The 21,186-nt window shown below is 35.2% G+C and overlaps 1 protein-coding gene across 1 annotated transcript in view; it reads right to left on the bottom strand.

Moving 5' to 3' along the window:
• Positions 1–3,046: 3,046 nt before the first annotated feature.
• ar (androgen receptor) overlaps positions 3,047–21,186 on the bottom strand; it is a 37,827-nt gene continuing 19,687 nt past the window's right edge. The window contains exons 4-8 of the mRNA XM_087807343.1: positions 19,412–19,690; positions 15,311–15,455; positions 7,073–7,203; positions 6,836–6,987; positions 3,047–3,934 (exon numbers count right to left, since the gene is read on the bottom strand). Of these exons, the coding sequence (XP_087663469.1) occupies positions 3,776–3,934; positions 6,836–6,987; positions 7,073–7,203; positions 15,311–15,455; positions 19,412–19,690 (866 nt within the window). The 3' untranslated portion in view covers positions 3,047–3,775. The remainder of the gene's footprint in view (positions 3,935–6,835; positions 6,988–7,072; positions 7,204–15,310; positions 15,456–19,411; positions 19,691–21,186) is intronic.

Genomic DNA, 21,186 nt, shown 5'->3' with positions numbered 1-21,186 from the left:
TTTGTAACATTAAATCCAATGAAAAATGTTGTTATAATAGACAATACTCACTATATGTTAATATAGTTAAATATTGAGCATCACTTTAAAAAGGGTTTATATTAAAATAAATAAATAAAATGATAATTTAGAATCAAAAGCAGCCGATTTTTCGTTTGTTTTTCCGGGATAAAAAACAAACAAACATCTGAGTCAGAATCATTTTAATCGCCTTTAAAAGATGATGCAGCTTTAAAATTGTAATTAATTCAATTTAATTTAATGTAAAGAAATGTAACTTTTTCAAATGTAATTATTTTTGTTTTACACATGTAGTTTAATATTTTAATTACCATAACTAAAAAATAAATGTTTTAAATTCAGTATTTTTTCAATCATAGCCTTTTAAATTCAATATAAAACAGACAAAACCTAAAGAGTATCGAGCTACTTCTAGCCAATCACAGCAGAACAAAATTATTATTATTATTATACACTATTATTATAATAGTGTCACTACACAATCTTTAAAGAGTACTGCGCTACTTGATCGAACTTTTAGAAAAAAATGTATATTGAATATATGCAAATAAAAAAATGACATGTGTAAAAAAAACGAATTATTAAATAATCAAAAAGAAATTTACGCGAATGTTTAAAAAAAACTCAACCCAACAACTACTAAAAAGAAAAATGTCAATGCATGACTGAAAAAACATTGTCAACATTTTGCGTTTGTCGCTGCGGGATAAACAAACGAACAAACTGAGTCAGAATCATTTTAATCGCCTTTAAAAGATGATGCAGCTTTGCATGTGTTGAAAAAACACGTCCTGAAAAAACACACTGGTTCACAAAAGGTAAAAATCATACAAGAGAAGGACCTCGACGGGTCAAACAACGGGTCAGTGATACGTGGAGAAGAAGTACGGCGGCGGGTCGCACGCTTTTGTCCAATATACAAACAAAAGTCTGTGAGTATTTACACGTGCACGGCTGGTGGCTCACTCTGTGCATAAGAAAGCTACATGAAGTGATGGGCAGAGGCTCAGAAGTGGGAGAAGAAAAACCTTGTTTGTTCGTCACGTGAGCTTCAAAAAAAGTCCCTTTTCTCCGGCGAGGAACGCCACAGACGTGGAAAAAACGAGGAGGTACATCCAGACGTCGGTGTTTCATGCGTCGAGCTGCTCGAGATTTACATTATAATACATTCTTTAGTGCAGGAGGAACTTGAATATGTACACGACTTGAGTGAAACAAAAACACTTGGAGGCGCTCCACGGATGTTTTTTTTTTTTTTTTTTTTTTTTTTTCTGTTCCGTGGATTCGTCTGGCAGCAGAGAAGCGTCTCCTCCAGATCGGAGTTTTTTGGCTGAAGGTGGATATTTGTTGTCCTGTCGTAGACGCTGCCCTCGGCCCAGAGTGTTGGCGCTTGAAAGGAATTCTCTTTCGGTATTTTGCCCACAACTGTCTCGAATATTCTGGCCTTTGATGCGAAATTTCACTCTTTTTTTTGACACTTTAAAGAGGAAAAACTGATCCAGAAAAATGCCGAATATGTCAGCGTTCCTACCATTTTAACATCATTTTTTTCAATACATTTAAATGGTTTTTGATAACGAAGATTCTATGGCGGTAAATCAGTGCCATAATATTGAACGGTTGAATTTAACATTTCAATTTAAACTTTAATGTTGTTTTAAGCGTTGAATTGTTTTAATTAATTCAATTTAATTTAATGTAAATAAATGTTACTTTTTCAAATTGAATTATTTTTGTTTTACACATGTAGTTTAATATTTTAATTACCATAATTAAAAAATAAATGTTTTAAATTCAGTATTTTTTCAATCATAGCCTTTCAAATTCAATATAAAATTGTTGGTATAATGGTGTCACCGGACAAAAGTACCAAACTACTTCTAGCCAATCACAGCGAACAAAATTCTTTCTTTTTTTTCCCAATTTTTGTAATTACAATATCAAAATCTGTATGTAAAAATTTAGAAAATATTTAAATTAAAAATAAATTACAGACTGTTTAATATTATTATTAAAATAAATGTATAAAAAAATCTAAATCTAATTTTGTTCAATACAATTGAATATAAAATTAAATTAAAAACAATTATGTAAGAAAAAAACTTTACAATACAAAGGTTGAATTCAATTATTCCAACAAAAAAAAAATTAATGTGTGACTGAAAAAAAGTCAAAATGTCAACATTTGAAATTCAACCGTTCAATACACTTTTGGCACTGATTTACTTCCATAGAATATTGGACTATGATTTATTAGTTTCATGAAGGAACAAAGTATTTTCAGGACAAATAAATGGGCATCAATCCAAAGAAAATGAAAGTAGAATAAACAAAATGCACAGACCGTCAAAGAGGGAAATCGAAGAATGAAAAAGCATCTTTGTAGTTACACATTAGCAGGTAAACATCGTGATTATACTTGTTTTGATCGAAACACACACGGATCAGTTCCAGACAATTAACGGCCAGATTTGAACCAGCACCTTCTGTAGTGAAGCACCATGACAAGAAAAGAAAGTTCCTCATTTATGGAAGTATATCAGTGCCATGTTATCAATAAAAAAAAAGGTTTATTTATTTTAATGTTTTTTTTGTTGTTTATTTAAATAATTAATAATTGCATTTAAAAAAAAGATTGTATATTTTTCCATTCATAGGCTTTTAAATTCAATTAAAAAATGTTGTTATAATAATGCCAACATCATTTATTTTTTATTCATAGCCTTTTAATTTAAACCAAGAGTATAAATATGAAGAAAACATTTAAAATTGTTTTTGAATTTTTTGAACTTTAATATCAAACTATTTGAAATAAAATAAATAACAAATTTAACCTTCCAATACAGAACGTTTTTAATTAAATTATTTAAAAAGATATATATAATAAAATGCTTAAAAAAATAAAAATACATTTCAATTAAAAAAGTTTCAACTTGTAATAATAAAAATAATACTTAAATGCTTAAAAAATAAATTTCAATAAAAAGAGTTTCAACTTATAATAATAATAATAATTAAATGCTTAAAAAATAAATTTCATAAAAAAAGTTTCAACGTATTATAATAATTCAATGCTTAAAAAATAAAAATAAATTTCATTTAAAAAGTTTCAACTTATAATAATAATGAAATGCTTGAAAAAAAAACAACATTTTCAATAAAAAAAAGTTTTAACTTATAATAATAATAATAATAATACATTTAACTGATGGCCCCTTTTGTGAAATATTAAATTCAATTATTCTGATGTCACTGATTTACTTCCGTACATTCTTCATCACATTTATGAACGCTAAAGTGAGAACAAAATCCCGAGATGGAAGCAGCGTCGCCTCAGAGCTAGCTTACATGCTATACTGTATATCGTCCGCTGCAGACGCGTCAGGAATGAAGATCATCTGGGCGTGTGTCGTCACGGTAACGGTTTAAGCCGAGTTTAAGGACACTTTAAATGTGTTTGAAAAAGTAGATCCAAGTCAAGCAGGTGTGTGTGTGTGTGTGTGTGTGTGTGTGTGTGTGTGTGTGTGTGTGTGTGTGTGTGTGTGTGTGTGTGTGTGTGTGTGTGTGTGTGTGTGTGTGTGTGTGTGTGTGTGTGTGTGTGTGTGTGTGTGTGTGTGTGAGAGTGTGTGTTCATGGCAGCACTTCCAGTAAAGCTCGGAGCAGAAACGTCGACGGCGAAAGTGACAACAGGTCAGACCAAGATTCAGTTCCTCGAGTCACTCGGGTAGAAAAAAAGTACAAAAAGCAGATCCTTCTACTCGTGGAACAAGATGGGTTTGGCCAGACCTGCCAGGATCTTTGGTACGTGGACGGAGATGATTTCTCCGATCATCTCCGGGAAGCTGACCTTGGTGGGCAGCGACTGCGCCTGAACGAACAGGTCGAATGTAAACTGATGGAGCTTCTTCACCGTCTGGAACACAAGAGGAGATTCTGGCTCAGTGAGGCTTCCAGGCTGAGGGACCTTCAAACATTCACCTGTCAATCATGAGGTGAAGGTACGAGCTTCTGAGAAATGAGCCACACGTCGAAGCTAAACTTAAACGTTAACCTTGTTTTTTCATTTCAATTAGTTTTAATCTCATCTCGTCCTTCACGTCGTTTTATAGCCTGTTTTTAAATGTATACAATCGTAGCTTTAAAAATCAAAAAGTATTATTGATATACCTTTAAAAACTACAATTGTAGAATATTTATATAAATAGAGATTATTATTATTATTATTATTATTATTTAACTGTGTTCAAACCATTTCAAACTATAATCAAACTATTTTCACTGAAATCCAACAATTTTCAACTGTAATTAACAATTTTCAACTATAATCCAACAATTTTCGACTGTAATCAAACAATTTTCAACTAAAATCAAACTATTTTTTAACTATAATCAAACATTTTTTAATTGTAAACAAATGATTTTTAACTGTAATCCAACCATTTTAAACAGAAATTTAAAAAATCAACTATAATCAAACAATTTCTAACTGAAATCCAACAAATTTCAACTGTGTTCAAACAATTTTCAACTATAATAAAACAATTTTCAACTATAATCCAACAATTTTCAACTATAATCAAACAATTTTCAACTATAATCCAACAATTTTCAACTATAATCAAACAATTTTCAACTAAAATCAAACAATTTTCAACTGTAATCAAACAATTTTCAACTAAAATCAAACAATTTTCAACTAAAATCAAACAATTTTCAACTATAATCAAACAATGCATAAATTTAATCAAAATATTTCCCCCATTTTGATTTCAATGCTTAACTGGATAGTGAATGGATTTTGACTGACGTGGATTTTCAGACGCTGATCAAACAAAGTCACATTTTGAGAAAGTAACAAAGAAATATGTAAACACACGAACGTATTGTTATTGAAAATGACTTTCTGACAAAAAACAAAGCCTTTAATGATCAAAACAGTTCTCAAAACATCCTCAATCATTTTCAACTGTGAAAAAACCTTTAGAGGAGCTTTCAATAAACCTTTATTTACAACTTATAGTTCATAGAAACAATGTTTTTAAATTGGAGGGATTATACTGGAACAAAACATTCTTCTCTAACCTTTATTGTTTCGTCTAAAATGTGTTTGTTTTGAACTAAAGTTCATATTGATTGTCAAATGATTTCTCTGAGTTTGTTCATTTTAGTTATTCAATTAAACTTCTGGACACTAAATGTCAGCAGTCAGTACATCATCCGCAGCTAAAGCAACAATAAAATCTTGCGAGATACCATAGATGACTGAGGACGAGAGGATACAGTGGACTCCAGCAGCTTTTGAAGATGATGTTTGGACATATTTTGGTTTCAAAACAAATGAAAGCAGTTACGACTTCGTCAAGAGTCATGTGGTCTGTAAATTCTGCAACACCAGAGTCAAGTACTCGACAATACTACAAATATATCCTTGTTACTACAGTATCACAATACATCATATTGTTACACTTGTATTGTTATAGTTAACATATTGCCAGACACTTGCCAATAAATACCCTTATTAATAATCAATATATATCAAAATTTTAATATTTACTTGAAAACATCTGCAGTATTTGTTCATTTTTGTGTTGCAAACAAACTTCTGGCCACTAGATAGCAGCACCCAGTGCATCATCCACAGCTTCAGCAACAATGAAATCCTGCGAGATACCAGAGATGACTGAGGACAAGAGGATACAGTGACTCCAGCAGCTTTTGAAGCTGATGTTTGGACATATTTTGGTTTGAAAACAAATGAAATCAGTTACGACTTCGTCAAGAGTCATGTGGTCTGTAAATTCTGCAACACCAGAGTCAAGTACTCGACAATACTACAACTATATCCTTGTTACTACAGTATCACTATATATCGTATCGTTGTCCCTCCATTGTGATACGTATTGTATCGAAATATGTAAATCATTTGTGTTTTATAATGTGATTAACGTTCAAACATGTGTTGTCAGTGCATTTATCCGCCGACGTCGCAACACAAACTGTCACTCAAAGTTCAACCCTCGTGTTAATCAAAAACTATTATTGATATACATTTAAAAACTACAATTGTAGAATATTTTGTGTTCAAACCATTTTTAAACTATAATCAAACTATTTTAAACTGTAAACAAACAGTTTTCAACTGTAATAAAACAATTTTCAACTATAATCAAACAATTTTCAACTGTAAACAAACAATATTCAACTATAATCAAACAATTTTCAACTGTAAACAAACAATATTCAACTATAATAAAACAATTTTCAACTATAATCAAACAATTTTCAACTGTAAACAAACAATATTCAACTATAATCAAACAATTTTCAACTGTAAACAAACAATATTCAACTATAATCAAACCATTTTCAACTGTAAACAAACAATATTCAACTATAATAAAACAATTTTCAACTGTAAACAAACAGTTTTCAACTGTATTCAAACAATTTACAACTATAATCAAACAATATTCAACTATAATCAAACAATTTATAACTACTGTATATTCAAACAACTTTCAACTACAATTTTTAATTGTAAACAAACGATTTTTAACTATAATCAAACAATTTATAACTGAAATCCAACCATTTTCACTGAAATCCAACAATTTCCAACGGTAATTAACCATTTTATAACTGTAACCAAACAGTTTTCAACTATAATCAAACAATTAATAACTGGAATCCAACAACTTTCAACTGAAATCCAACAATTTCCAACTGAAAGTCATTCACTCAAAGTTCACCCCGCGTGTTCGCCGCACGTACGACGGCGACAAACGCTCCGAACTCCGACAGGAAGTGGACTCACCATCTGCAGCGAGTCCAGGAGTCGCGTGAGTTTGTCGAACCTCTGCGTACACGTGGCGGCGATGCGATAGCTGATGAGTCGGTCCAGCTCGTTGATGTACGTGAGGCGCAGCTCGTCGAAGTACTTCTGGCTCTTCAGGCCTTCCACCGGAACTGCTCGAGGGTGGGGGGGGGGGGGTAAACAAAACACATTTAAAAAAAAAATGTCTGGTGACCTTGAGGAAGAAGGAAAACTGACTGATGCTGAAGAGCAGCAGCGCCTTCATGCACAGGAACTCCTCCTGCGTGATCTGCAGCAGCATGAACTCCTGCGACAGGTGCTTCATCCGGACGCAGTGCTCGTACATGGTGGACACTTGCATCCGGTGCCTGTGGAAGGTCAAAGGTCACAGAAGATCAGAGTTTTTCAACCGGTTTTAAACTTTTTTTCGGGGGTAAAAAATGATCCTCCCGTAATGACGGGGCGCGGCTCGCCCGCCGGTTCCATCTATTACCGCCGGAATGAGTGAATTATCTCGGTAACGTGGCGGATATTTTCCCTCGCACTCGCCCACCGTCACCTTTAAACCTCTAATATCCGAGGTGAGCCGAGCTCCCATTTGTGGGTAATTCATCGAGCGGGACCGAGACCGGAATCGGGGAGGAATTCTCCTCCGCAAATATTCTCCATTTTCTCGTAAATAAAGAATGATTTCTTACTTCTTTTTTTTTTTTTTTTACTCGGGGGTTGAAACTGAACTAAAGTTTGATTTATTCGCCACAGATTTTTCCGTCTTGATGTATAAATGATGGCGAAGGGACCGAGACAACTTCAATCAATCGGATGAATATTCATGAGATGAGTTTAAACTTGTCGAACATGAAAGTATTTCTGTGGTAAGACTTTTTACTTGATGTGTATTTTTAGTTAAACGTATCATTAAAGGTCGACGGGTTTGAAACTTTACTTACATGTTTCAAATGTTAAAGTCTTCCTTTGAGATGAAGTAAGTCTCTCATCATGACCATGTTTTAAAAGTATTACTTTGTAAAGTTCTCCTCTGTCTGAAATCTCGGCGAACAACAGGTTACGAGAGCTGAGTCTATTATTACGTAATAATTACTTCAATCCTCCTCCAAACAGCTGTAACCCTCTCCCGCTTTGTTTATACAACAAGTGGGGACTTCCGGGATTGATGGTGGTTAGTGACAAACGTCCATGCTTGACCAATCACAGCAGAGGGGGCGTGGTTATGGTAAACAAGATTTACTCTCCAGAAAGTGTTTCATTGGGTGGGGCTTAAGATCAATATTGTAATGAAAGTAAAGTTTTTTACAAACAGAAACTGATGATACAATAGAGTCCAACATATATTTAAGACACACTTAAATGAACACATGAGTTGAACTTTAACTGAAAACTAACAAAAAAAGTTGTTTTACCAATCGCACACTGATGGGAGTAGGCTGCGACGCAAGTGTCTTGCTCAGGGATACAACTACACAATCTTAGCCGGGGCCGGGATTGAACCTGCAACTTCTTAGGCGACATGCCAAGAAATTTGATCAAAAATGAATGTACAATTTGCAATATTTTAATTTAATTTAATAATTTCAATCATCTATATACTTTCTATATATTATATACACATGTATATACATTAATTTGTACAGCAGAACGTAAATGACTAGAAACAAAAACATTTTTAAAATTATAATTTACTTTTTAAAGTCACTTTCTTCTTAAATATCGATCTTTTAATAATAATGTAATAATGGAATCTGCTCTTGTAACCTCTTGTTCGCTGACATTTCAGACAGGGGAGAACTCATAAAGTTATAAGTTCAAACGTAGAAAACTCTTGTGATATCTCTGGGTCAATGTGACCCGAAGGCAGCACAAGGGATAACCCAAACACATTTGTGGGTCAACTTGACCCTGAGATATGACAAGTTAAACAACCGTCCCGGTTTAAATGTTGACAATCATGATTCACGGCGACTCGTGCACTGAGAGGGACGAGAGATTCTCATTCTTCTCAGGTTCCGTCGAGTCAGTGGTTCATGTTCTCGTCAGAGACTCTCGTCACGTCTGAACTTAAAGGCTCAACAATCCATTGTAAACGTTGTTTTCCAGGTATCTGTCAGAAAACCTGTGAATCATCATCAGTTTGAGACTCAGAGTGAATCCAAACAAACGTGACTCACAGGTTAATGCAAAGATCCGGTTAGGATTAATCGATGGGTTCATGATCTTTATTCTAATTATAAATATTAAAATGTTGGTAACAAACTCATTCAAGCTCAAGATTTTCCCAAAACCTTTGTCGACCAAATAGTGAACACTAAGGTTTGATGTGAGTTTGACGCTTCATTCAAGATATTTTTATTTTAGTATCTTCTCTAGGTTTTTCTTTGTATTTTTATTTATGTTTAAGATGTTTTTTTTGTGTTTAATGTTGCATTTATGAACCAAAATAAATGACTAATGGGTGCAACTTTAATGGAAATAAAATAATTCTGATTCTAATCCTGAATACATTTCTAATTAATTATTCCATGTATTATTTTTCTATTTTAAAAATATTTTGTAAATTAATTCATTAAATGAATTGAAATAAACCATAAACCAAAATAAATTGAAATTGAAATTAAATTTAATATTTACTACCTTCTTTCTTTTTTTTTTGATAATGACTTGATTTATTTAATTTATAAAGTTGATTTTTTTCAATACATTTTTTATTATTTAAAAAATTATCAATATTAGCCCTAATCTTAAACAATAACACATTCAATTATTTATATTTTATTGTCTTTAAACTTTTTCAAGATTTCCTTTACTTTTTACTTTTTAGGAATTATTAAATGTATTTGTTTTTATTTTCGATACATATTTAATAATTTATTAAATTATTGGATAACACAAAAATGAAACCCTAACATTATATTTAACCATAAAGAGTTTTATTTTATTTTATTTTTTGTCTTTACATTTCTTTCAATATTTATTTATTCAATATTTTAATATCTTCTTTACAATTTTAAGAATTATTTTATTAACTTATTTTTTAATAGATTTTTTTTTAATGTATTGAATTTATTAAAAAAGTTAAACCCTAACATGAACCCTAACTCTAATCCTAACAATAACAAATAAATTATTTTTATTTAATTGGCTTTGAAACTAATTCTTTTTTTTCATTTTGCTATCTTTAGATCTTTAAAAATCATCTTTAAAGTCTTTAGAGCTATCTTTAAATTATTCCATATTTCTATTTTATTTTATTTATTACATTATTTATTTTATTTATTACATTTATTTACAAAACATATAACCCCAACATTAACTTTAACATAAGTCCTTAACCATAACAAATTAAGTCCATTTCATTTTATTGTCTTTAGACTTTGTTTGAATTCGTATTTCCTTTTTTAAATTTAAATAATTGTTGCATTTAATAAAAAAAATTGTGTAATACATTTTTTAATTATTCATTTATTCATCTTTAAACATTTAAATTAATCCTTGTCCTTAACAAATCATTTATATTTTTTAAAGATGTAAAACTTTCACGTACGTACATATTTCAGGCATAACATGTAACCACGTGTTGTTCTTGCTCATCAACATGTCACTGAAGGATCACTGAAGGATGCTGGGATCAAACTCTTGACCCGTGGATTAGTCTGCAATGTCACGCAACACTCGCTCGTGTGAGGAACCTGAACGCCTCACGGACCACCGGTGTAAACCTACACCTGTGACTAAGAAAACCCTCAACAATGATTTAATCTTGACATGAATCCGGCGTCTCATTACGGCGACACCACGGCGCTCCTGTGCCTCTCAGAGTTCAGGCAGGAGACAGTGATGTGAAGAATGACAGGCAGCACTTCAGTCCATTAACACCTGCTCCAGCCGCGCTCAGAAAGAACCTCCAATTACCAGCTTTTCTTGGAGTGTGTGAGACCTTCAGGCTCTAATTCACTCATCAAAGTGTGAAGCACTAATCCACCGTGAGGAGCCGCGATTGTCTGCATCCTGCCCACATGGCATCACTTTCACTTCCTGCTCTGACGCCACCTTCAGCCACTATTACAATTATTACTTTCATAAGTGATTTAGTTGACTTTCTTGAATACGAGCGCAGGCAAGATGATGATGAAGATGATGATTGACATGATGATGATGATGATGATGATGATGATGATGATGATGATGATGATGATGATGATGATGATGATGATGATTGAGATGAGGAGGAGGACGATTATGAGTTGGATATAGATGAAGATGATGGAGATGAAGAGGAGAATAAAGATAAAGATGAGGAGGAGGAGGAGGACGATGATGAGCTGGATATAGATGAAGATGATGAGCTGGATATAGATGAAGATGAAGATGACAAGCAGGAGGAAGAGGATGAGGAGGATGAGGATGAGGATGAGGATGAGGGTGAGGATGAGGATGAGGATGAAGATAAGGAGGAGGAGGAAGAGGAGGATGAAGATGATGATGAGGAGAAGGAGGAGGAGGAGGACTAGGAGGAGGAGTGGATGAAGATGATGATGAAGAGGAGAATAAAGATAAAGATGAGGAGGAGGAGGAAGATTAGGAGGATGACGATGATGAGTATGATGAAGATGAGGAGGAGGATGAAGATGAAAATAAAGAGGATAAAGATGAAGATGATGAGGAGGAAGATGATGAGGAGGAGGATGAAGATGAAGATAAAGAGGATAAAGATGAAGATAATGAGGAGGAAGATGATGAGGAGGAGGATGAAGATGAAGATAAAGAGGATAAAGATGAAGATGATGAGGAGGAAGATGAAGTGGATGAGGATGAAGATGAGGAGGAGGAGGAGGAGGAGGAGGAGTGGATGAAGATGAAGAGGAGAATAAAGATAAAGATGAGGAGGAGGAGGAGGACAATGATGAGGATAAAGATGAAGATGACGAGCAGGAGGAAGATGATTAGGAAGATGAAGATGAAGATGAAGATGATGATGAAGATGAAGATGATGATGATGATGATGATGATGATGATGATGATGATGATGATGATGATTGAGATGAGGAGGAGGACGATTATGAGTTGGATATAGATGAAGATGATGGAGATGAAGAGGAGAATAAAGATAAAGATGAGGAGGAGGAGGAGGACGATGATGAGCTGGATATAGATGAAGATGATGAGCTGGATATAGATGAAGATGAAGATGACAAGCAGGAGGAAGAGGATGAGGAGGATGAGGATGAGGATGAGGATGAGGGTGAGGATGAGGATGAGGATGAGGATGAGGATGAAGATAAGGAGGAGGAGGAAGAGGAGGATGAAGATGATGATGAGGAGAAGGAGGAGGAGGAGGACTAGGAGGAGGAGTGGATGAAGATGACGATGAAGAGGAGAATAAAGATAAAGATGAGGAGGAGGAGGAAGATTAGGAGGATGACGATGATGAGTATGATGAAGATGAGGAGGAGGATGAAGATGAAAATAAAGAGGATAAAGATGAAGATGATGAGGAGGAAGATGATGAGGAGGAGGATGAAGATGAAGATAAAGAGGATAAAGATGAAGATGATGAGGAGGAAGATGAAGTGGATGAGGATGAAGATGAGGAGGAGGAGGAGGAGGAGGAGGAGTGGATGAAGATGAAGAGGAGAATAAAGATAAAGATGAGGAGGAGGAGGAGGACAATGATGAGGATAAAGATGAAGATGACGAGCAGGAGGAAGATGATGAGGAAGATGAAGATGAAGATGATGATGAAGATGATGATGATGATGATGATGATGATGATGATGATGATGATGATTGAGATGAGGAGGAGGACGATTATGAGTTGGATATAGATGAAGATGATGGAGATGAAGAGGAGAATAAAGATAAAGATGAGGAGGAGGAGGAGGACGATGATGAGCTGGATATAGATGAAGATGATGAGCTGGATATAGATGAAGATGAAGATGACAAGCAGGAGGAAGAGGATGAGGAGGATGAAGATGATGAGGAGGATGAGGATGAAGGTGAGGATGAGGATGAGGATGAGGATGAAGGTGAGGATGAGGATGAAGATGAGGATGAGGATGAGGATGAGGGTGAGGACGAGGATGAGGATGAAGATAAGGAGGAGGAGGAAGAGGAGGATGAGGATGAAGATGATGATGAGGAGAAGGAGGAGGAGGAGGACTAGGAGGAGGAGTGGATGAAGATGAAGATGAAGAGGAGAATAAAGATAAAGATGAGGAGGAGGAGGAAGATTAGGAGGATGACGATGATGAGTATGATGAAGATGAGGAGGAGGATGAAGATGAAAATAAAGAGGATAAAGATGAAGATGATGAGGAGGAAGATGATGAGGAGGAGGATGAAGATGAAGATAAAGAGGATAAAGATGAAGATAATGAGGAGGAAGATGATGGGGAGGAGGATGAAGATGAAGATAAAGAGGATAAAGATGAAGATGATGAGGAGGAAGATGAAGAGGATGAGGATGAAGATGAGGAGGAGGAGGAGGAGGAGGAGGAGTGGATGAAGATGAAGAGGAGAATAAAGATAAAGATGAGGAAGAGGAGGAGGACAATGATGAGGATAAAGATGAAGATGACGAGCAGGAGGAAGATGATGAGGAAGATGAAGATGAGGAGGAGGATATAGATGAAGATGATGAAGATGAAGACGATGAGCAGGAGGAAGATTATGAGGAGGCTGAAGATGAAATGGAGGAGGAGGAGGAGGAGGAGGAGGAGGAGGAGGAGGAGGAGGAGGAGGAGGAGGAGGATGAAGAGGAAGAGGAAGAGGAGGAGGATGAAGATGAAGATAAAGAGGAGGATATAGATGAAGAGGAGGAGGAAGATGAGTATGATTAGTAGGATGAAGATGATCAGTATGATGAAGATGAAGATAAAGAGGAGGATAAAGATGAAGATGATGAGTAGGATGAAGATGAGGAGGAGGATAAAGATGAAGATGATGAGTAGGATGAAGATGAGGAGGAGGATGAAGATGAAGAGGAGCATAAAGATGAAGATGAGGAGGAGGATGAAGATGAGGAGGAGGATAAAGATGAAGATGATGAGTAGGATGAAGATGAGGAGGAGGATGAAGGTGAAGATGAAGAGAAGCATAAAGATGAAGATGAGGTGGAGGATGAAGATGAGGAGGAGGAGGATGAACATGATGAGTAGGATGAACATGAGGAGGATGAATATGAAGATAAAGAGGAGGATAAAGATGAAGATGAGGAGGAGGATAAATTTGAAGATGAGGAGGAGGATGAAGATGAAGATAAAGAGGAGGATAAAGATGAAGATGAGGAGGAGGATAAATTTGAAGATGAGGAGGAGGATGAAGATGAAGATAAAGAGGAGGATAAAGATGAAGATGAGGAGGAGGATAAATTTGAAGATGAGAAGGGGGATGAAGATGAAGATAAAGATGAATATAAAGAGGAGGATATAGATGAAGATGAGGAGTAGCAAAAAATAAAATGGAATATATATATATATATATATATATATATATATGCCTTGTATTCTTATGAAAGCTCCTTCATTTTTAAATATATTTTTTAATAAAGCAACCTTTTAATTGAAGAAACTAGATTTTTTTATCGATGTATTCAAGCAACTTTCTTTTGATTTGAGCACCTTTTGAGGATTTAAAAAGTATTTTTTTGACTAATAAAACAAATTAACCTCCAAGATGCATCTCTGAATAAATAAATGATACGATGAAAAAAATCTAAACGATATTTTCATAAAACCAATTTCAATCCTGCCTCAAGTCTTCCTCAGATAGTCCAGGAATCACGGCGACCCTTGACCTCCGCTCTCTCGACGACCACGTCTCATTAGAGCAAAGTGGCGTCTGTGATGTCATCGCCGGCTCGTCCACACCAACACTTGGCGGCTGCTTTGCATAATTACGGAGGTGTCGCCTCCAGACGAGCACGAGGGCGAAAAAACCCGTTGACTAATGGACTTCCTGCTTTACTAAAGTGACACGGTGATAATTCAGCGACTGATCCCAGGCCAGTAAAAAGATGATTTTCCCGGAAGAATAAAAGTCTCTTAGTGTCAAACACGCGACCGTCGGATGATCCGGCTTTTTTTTTTGTAATGTTTTCAACTTATATCTTGAAAAAATGCAGCGTAGAAATGATTAATATTCCTGCTGTCGTCCTCACACGCCGGCCCATTGTTGTCTTGTGCGACATTCGCGCGTGAATCACTTTCTCTCGCCCGACTATCAATGTGGGGAACTAATGTTCCCTCGCTTTAATCTCGCCGCCACAAAAGAACAGCGTCTGACTAAGAAATTGGATGATCCTGAAAAGAGCCCGGCGAGCGTTCCCCTACTTTAGACTCGTTCCCCGGTTCTATTACCGACTTGGAAAGTTCTTTGTGTCGTGGTGGACGGGGAGGGAGGAGCAGGTGTGTGTACTTTGGTGTGTTGTTGTTGTGTTGTGGTGCCGAGGATACGTACTCGTTGAACACCAGGTCGGGAGCGAAGTAAAGCATGCGCCCGTTGACGTTCTTGTAGGAGCGCCATCCCAGAGCGAACACCATCACGCCCATCCACGAGTGCTGGATCACCGTCATCTGGTCGTCCACGTGCATGTTCCTGAAGCCTGAGGGCCAGAACCTTGTTTCAAGTCCAACCAACATTTGTAGGAACTGATACCAGGTTCTGATAACTTCACTTCGATACTGGTTCTTGAACGTTTTGATGCCGTTTTTTATTGAAGGAACAACTTTTTAATTACGTTTTTTAAATCGAAGATGACGAGCAGGAAGAAGTTGATGAGGAAGATGAAGATGAGGAGGAGGATATAGATGAAGATGATGAAGATGGAGAGGAGAATAAAGAGGAGATTGAGGAGGAGGAGGAGGAGCACAATTATGATGATGGAGAGGAAGGTGAAGATGATGAGTAGGAGGAAGATGATGAGCAGGATGAAGAGGACGAGGATGAGGAGGAGGATGAAGATGAGGAGGAGGAGGAGCACAATTATGATGATGGAGAGGAAGATGAAGATGATGAGTAGGAGGAAGATGATGAGGAGGATGAAGAGGACGAGGATGAGGAGGAGGATGAAGATGAGGAGGAGGAGGAGGAGGAGCACAATTATGGTGATGGAGAGGAAGATGAAGATGATGAGTAGGAGGAAGATGATGAGGAGGATGAAGAGGACGAGGATGAGGAGGAGGATGAAGATGAGGAGGAGGAGGAGGAGGAGGAGCACAATTATGATGATGGAGAGGAAGATGAAGACGATGAGTAGGAGGAAGATGATGAGGAGGATGAAGAGGACGAGGATGAAGATGAGGAGGAGGAGGAGGAGGAGGAGGAGGAGGAGGAGGATGAAGATGAAGATAAAGAGGAGGATATAGATGAAGAGGAGGAGGAAGATGAGTATGATTAGTAGGATGAAGATGATCAGTATGATGAAGATGAAGATAAAGAGGAGGATAAAGATGAAGATGAGGATGAACATGATGAGTAGGATGAACATGAGGAGGATGAATATGAAGATAAAGAGGAGGATAAAGATGAAGATGAGGAGGAGGATACATTTGAAGATGAGGAGGAGGATGAAGATGAAGATAAAGAGGAGGATAAAGAGGAAAATGAGGATGAACATGATGAGTAGGATGAACATGAGGAGGATGAATATGAAGATAAAGAGGAGGATAAAGATGAAGATGAGGAGGAGGATACATTTGAAGATGAGGAGGAGGATGAAGATAAAGATAAAGAGGAGGATAAAGATGAAGAGTAGGATGAAGATGAGGAGGAGGATGAAGATGAAGATGAAGAGGAGCATAGGATGAACATGAGGAGGATGAATATGAAGATAAAGAGGAGGATAAAGATGAAGATGAGGAGGAGGATGAAGATGAAGATAAAGAAGAGGATAAAGATGAAGATGAGGAGGAGGATACATTTGAAGATGAGGAGGAGGATGAAGATGAAGATAAAGAGGAGGATAAAGAGGAAAATGAGGAGGAGGATGAAGATGAAGATAAAGAGGAGGATAAAGTTGAAGAGTAGGATGAAGATGAGGAGGAGGATGAAGATGAAGATGAAGAGGAGCATAGGATGAACATGAGGAGGATGAATATGAAGATAAAGAGGAGGATAAAGATGAAGATGTGGAGGAGGATGAAGATGAAGATAAAGAAGAGGATAAAGATGAAGATGAGGAGGAGGATACATTTGAAGATGAGGAGGAGGATGAAGATGAAGATAAAGAGGAGGATAAAGAGGAAAATGAGGAGGAGGATGAAAATGAAGATAAAGAGGAGGATAAAGAGGAAAATGAGGAGGAGGATGAAGATGAAGATAAAGAGGAGGATAAAGTTGAAGAGTAGGATGAAGATGAGGAGGAGGATGAAGATGAAGATGAAGAGGAGCATAGGATGAACATGAGGAGGATGAATATGAAGATAAAGAGGAGGATAAAGATGAAGATGAGGAGGAGGATGAAGATGAAGATAAAGAAGAGGATAAAGATGAAGATGAGGAGGAGGATACATTTGAAGATGAGGAGGAGGATGAAGATGAAGATAAAGAGGAGGATAAAGAGGAAAATGAGGAGGAGGATGAAGATGAAGATAAAGAGGAGGATAAAGATGAAGAGTAGGATGAAGATGAGGAGGAGGATGAAGATGAAGATGAAGAGGAGCATAGGATGAACATGAGGAGGATGAATATGAAGATAAAGAGGAGGATAAAGATGAAGATGAGGAGGAGGATGAAGATGAAGATAAAGAAGAGGATAAAGATGAAGATGAGGAGGAGGATGAATATGAAGATAAAGAGGAGGATAAAGATGAAGATGAGGAGGAGGATACATTTGAAGATGAGGAGGAGGATGAAGATGAAGATAAAGAGGAGGATAAAGATGAAGATGAGGAGGAGGATACATTTGAAGATGAGGAGGAGGATGAAGATGAAGATAAAGAGGAGGATAAAGAGGAAAATGAGGAAGGAGGATGAAGGAACAACTTTTTAATTAAGTTTTTTTAAATTGAAGCAAAATTTTTGGATTCAAAATGTTTTTTTTTGCAGCTTTTTAAAGGTTTTCCTTTGATTGAAAATATTTTTTGTTTGAAGCAGTTTTTGCTTTATTTTGTAACATTTGTTTTTAGTTGAGGCAAAATTTTGGGATTGAAAATGTGTTTTTTTTTTTGCAGCTTTTTAAAGGTTTTTCCTTTGATTGAAAATGTTATTTTGTTTGAAGCAGTTTTTGTTTTTTTCTTACATTTTTTTTTAGTTGAAGCAACTTTTTTTTATTGAACATTTTTTTTGATTAAACAAACTATTTGTATTTTAAGCAATTTTCTTTAATTCGAAAATAATGTTTTGATCGAAGCAATTTTTTTTTAAATTGAAGCAACTTTTTTGGATTATTTATTTAGAAAATACTATTTTGTTTGAAGAAGCTCGTGTTTTTGTTTGTTTTTTACACTTTTTGATTAAATCAACATTTGTTAGTTTTTTTTTTTTAATTGAAGCATTATTTGTGGATTAAAAATATTTTTTATTTTAAGCAACTTTTTTGATTTGATTGAAACAACCTTTTTTTTCAATTGTTTTGATCACGTTTTTTGATTGAATACATTTTCTTTTGAAATATTTCAGTTCAGGTTATTTTAAAGGACAATGTCTAATAAAGTTTTACCTTACCTTACCTTACCTTAGTTACATTTCTTTGATTTTTTAATCTAATTTGAAGAAACTGTTTTTTCAACAAAGCAGCTTTTATTTATCAATGAAGCAACTTTTTTCTTTTGAGACATTATTTGATCTTTTGTTAGGAAATGTTAATTTGATAGAAAAACCTAAAACATGTGTCAGTTTGAAGGATCTTGTTTGATTGATTTCTTTTTATTTCATTCTTTTTTTTCATCAAAACAATTTAAGCTTCAATTTTTTTTGGATTGGAAATGTTTTTCATTTTTTATTGAAGCAACTTTTTTCATTGAACCAGATTATTTTCTTTTGAACTCGTTTTATTGAAGACATTTTACTTTTAAGGAAAAAAAAAGATGATTGAAACACTTTTTCAATACAAATTAACATCATAATTATTCATTATTAGCATAAAAAAAAAACTTTTTTCTCACTGTGAACGTGTCATTTAAGTTAAATACCGTCAACTATGAAATAAAAATGAACTATTATTAAATTAACAATAATAATATTTGATCATTTCAATTATTTATGAATAAATAAATAATATAATTAACTATATTTATTTATTTATGGGCTAATTTTCAATATAACTTATTAAAGTTCATTTTTGTTCCCCCTTTATTTGTTCTTATTGTATTTCTTGATGTTATCATTAAAATCTTAATTATTATTATTATTATTTTCTTCTAATTCATCCTAATTACGTCAATTATTCTCCAATTTTCTCCATCTTTTCGTTCGATCCCTTCTTCCTCTTGGCTCGACTCATCCATCACCACAAGTCACAGCATTAGCGCGACACCAAGAATAGGAAGTATAATCGAACCAGTCGTCGGTGCAATGCATGATGGTTACAAATGTGACTGAAAAGACAGAAGAACCCACCTGGGAGTCCCTTGGCCCACTTGACCACCTTGACCAGCTGCCTCTCGCCCAGCTCGTTGAGGCTGGTCAGCAGGGTGGCGGCCGAGTCCGGCTGCCCGTAGTCGTGTCCGGCGTTGACCACCTCGGGCTCGATGGACTCCAGGATGTTGAGGAAGACCACCTGCGAGTTGAAGCTCAGGCCCGTGTTGGGCGAGACGTTGGGCATCTGGTCCATCTGCTCCTGGACGTGGTGCTCCTCCTCGGCGCTCTTCTGCTGCCCGATCTTCTTCAGCTTCCGCGCTGGGAGACAGAAGGTCAAGAGGTTCAGGGAAGCGACGGTCGTTCGGGGGACGACTCAACGTTAATTAATGAGGGTTTTTTTTATTATATTCCGGACCGAGATGTAAATACCCGTCGTGTCCAGACGAGTTATAAAAGATCCACTCAAGGCCAGGCTGCGCGGAAACGACTGTGATTCGCTGCCACGCTTTCAAATTTTATACAACATCGTAAAATAATCAAAGGACAGTCGACTCCATTTCAGCGCCCGGTGTTGGCAGATCGTGAGCCATAAAGGATTCTATGGAGGAAGATCAGTGTCGTAATTATACTTACTGTTGAAGTCAATTTAACATTTGTTTAAATATTTATACATTATATACATTTAGAAATATATATAATTATTGTTTTTTTAAGCATTTAATTGTTGTTTTTAACAATTTAATTTAATGTATTATTCAAAAAATGAGGATTCTATGGAGGCAGATCAGTGTCGTAATTATACTTATACTGTTGAATTCAATTTAACATTTTTTTTAAATATTTATACATTTATAAATATACATAATTATTGCTTTTTTAAGCATCTAATTGTTTTGTTTTTTAACAATTTAATTTAATTAAAAGTATAATTCAAAAAATGCTGAGCTCATCAAAACAAGCATCATAATCGATATTTATAATTTATCATAAAAACCCTTTTTTGTCACTGTAAATGTGTAATTTCATTGAATTCCTGTTCACTTATTGTCACTCCGACGTTATTTCTGGAATAAAAATGTACTTATATTAAATTTATGATATAAAATAATATCAATACAAATTAGTGTTATAGTTATTATCTATTAATCTATCTAAAAATGTGTATTTTTGTCATGATTTAACTGCATATCTGTCGATTTATTGTGACCTCAACATTCTGACTGTAATACAAATGATTTTAATTTAATTTAAAATAATAATATAAGGCCAAAAATAGAATCGAAAATTATTTATACAACCTGCCTCGAGGATTCTATGGAGGTAGATCAGTGTCATAATTATACTTAGGGTTGAATTCAATGTTCAATGTTGTTGAAATATTTATACATTATATACGTTTATAAATATACGTAATACGTAATATACGTGTTTAATTTTTTAAGCATTGAATTGTTGTATTTAACAATTCAATGTAATAGTTCCTACATCAAAAATGTGTTCTTGTTATTTAAATAATTGAATAAAACATTTTAATATATATTTTCAAATAGGGATTATTATAATTTGGTGTCACTATTGCTGAGTTGACCACGTCTCAAACTACAATTCCCAGAATGCAATTGCAGCAACAGCAAAATGGCTGCCTCTCACCCAATCAGTGACTGATTGGGAGCACCTGGAAAGGCACGCAACCATTCAGAAAAGAAACTTCACCAATGGTAGGTGAAGTATTTTGTTCACTCTTAGCGTTTACTGGGTTTAAGGTAGTAGTTGATATGTTTCTGTTTCTATTAACAGTAAACATTTAAAAAATA

Source organism: Callionymus lyra, chromosome 14 (genome assembly GCF_982586985.1).
Source record: "Callionymus lyra chromosome 14, fCalLyr1.hap1.1, whole genome shotgun sequence".
NCBI lineage: Eukaryota > Metazoa > Chordata > Actinopteri > Syngnathiformes > Callionymidae > Callionymus > Callionymus lyra.
This window is presented reverse-complemented; position numbering and strand designations above follow the sequence as displayed.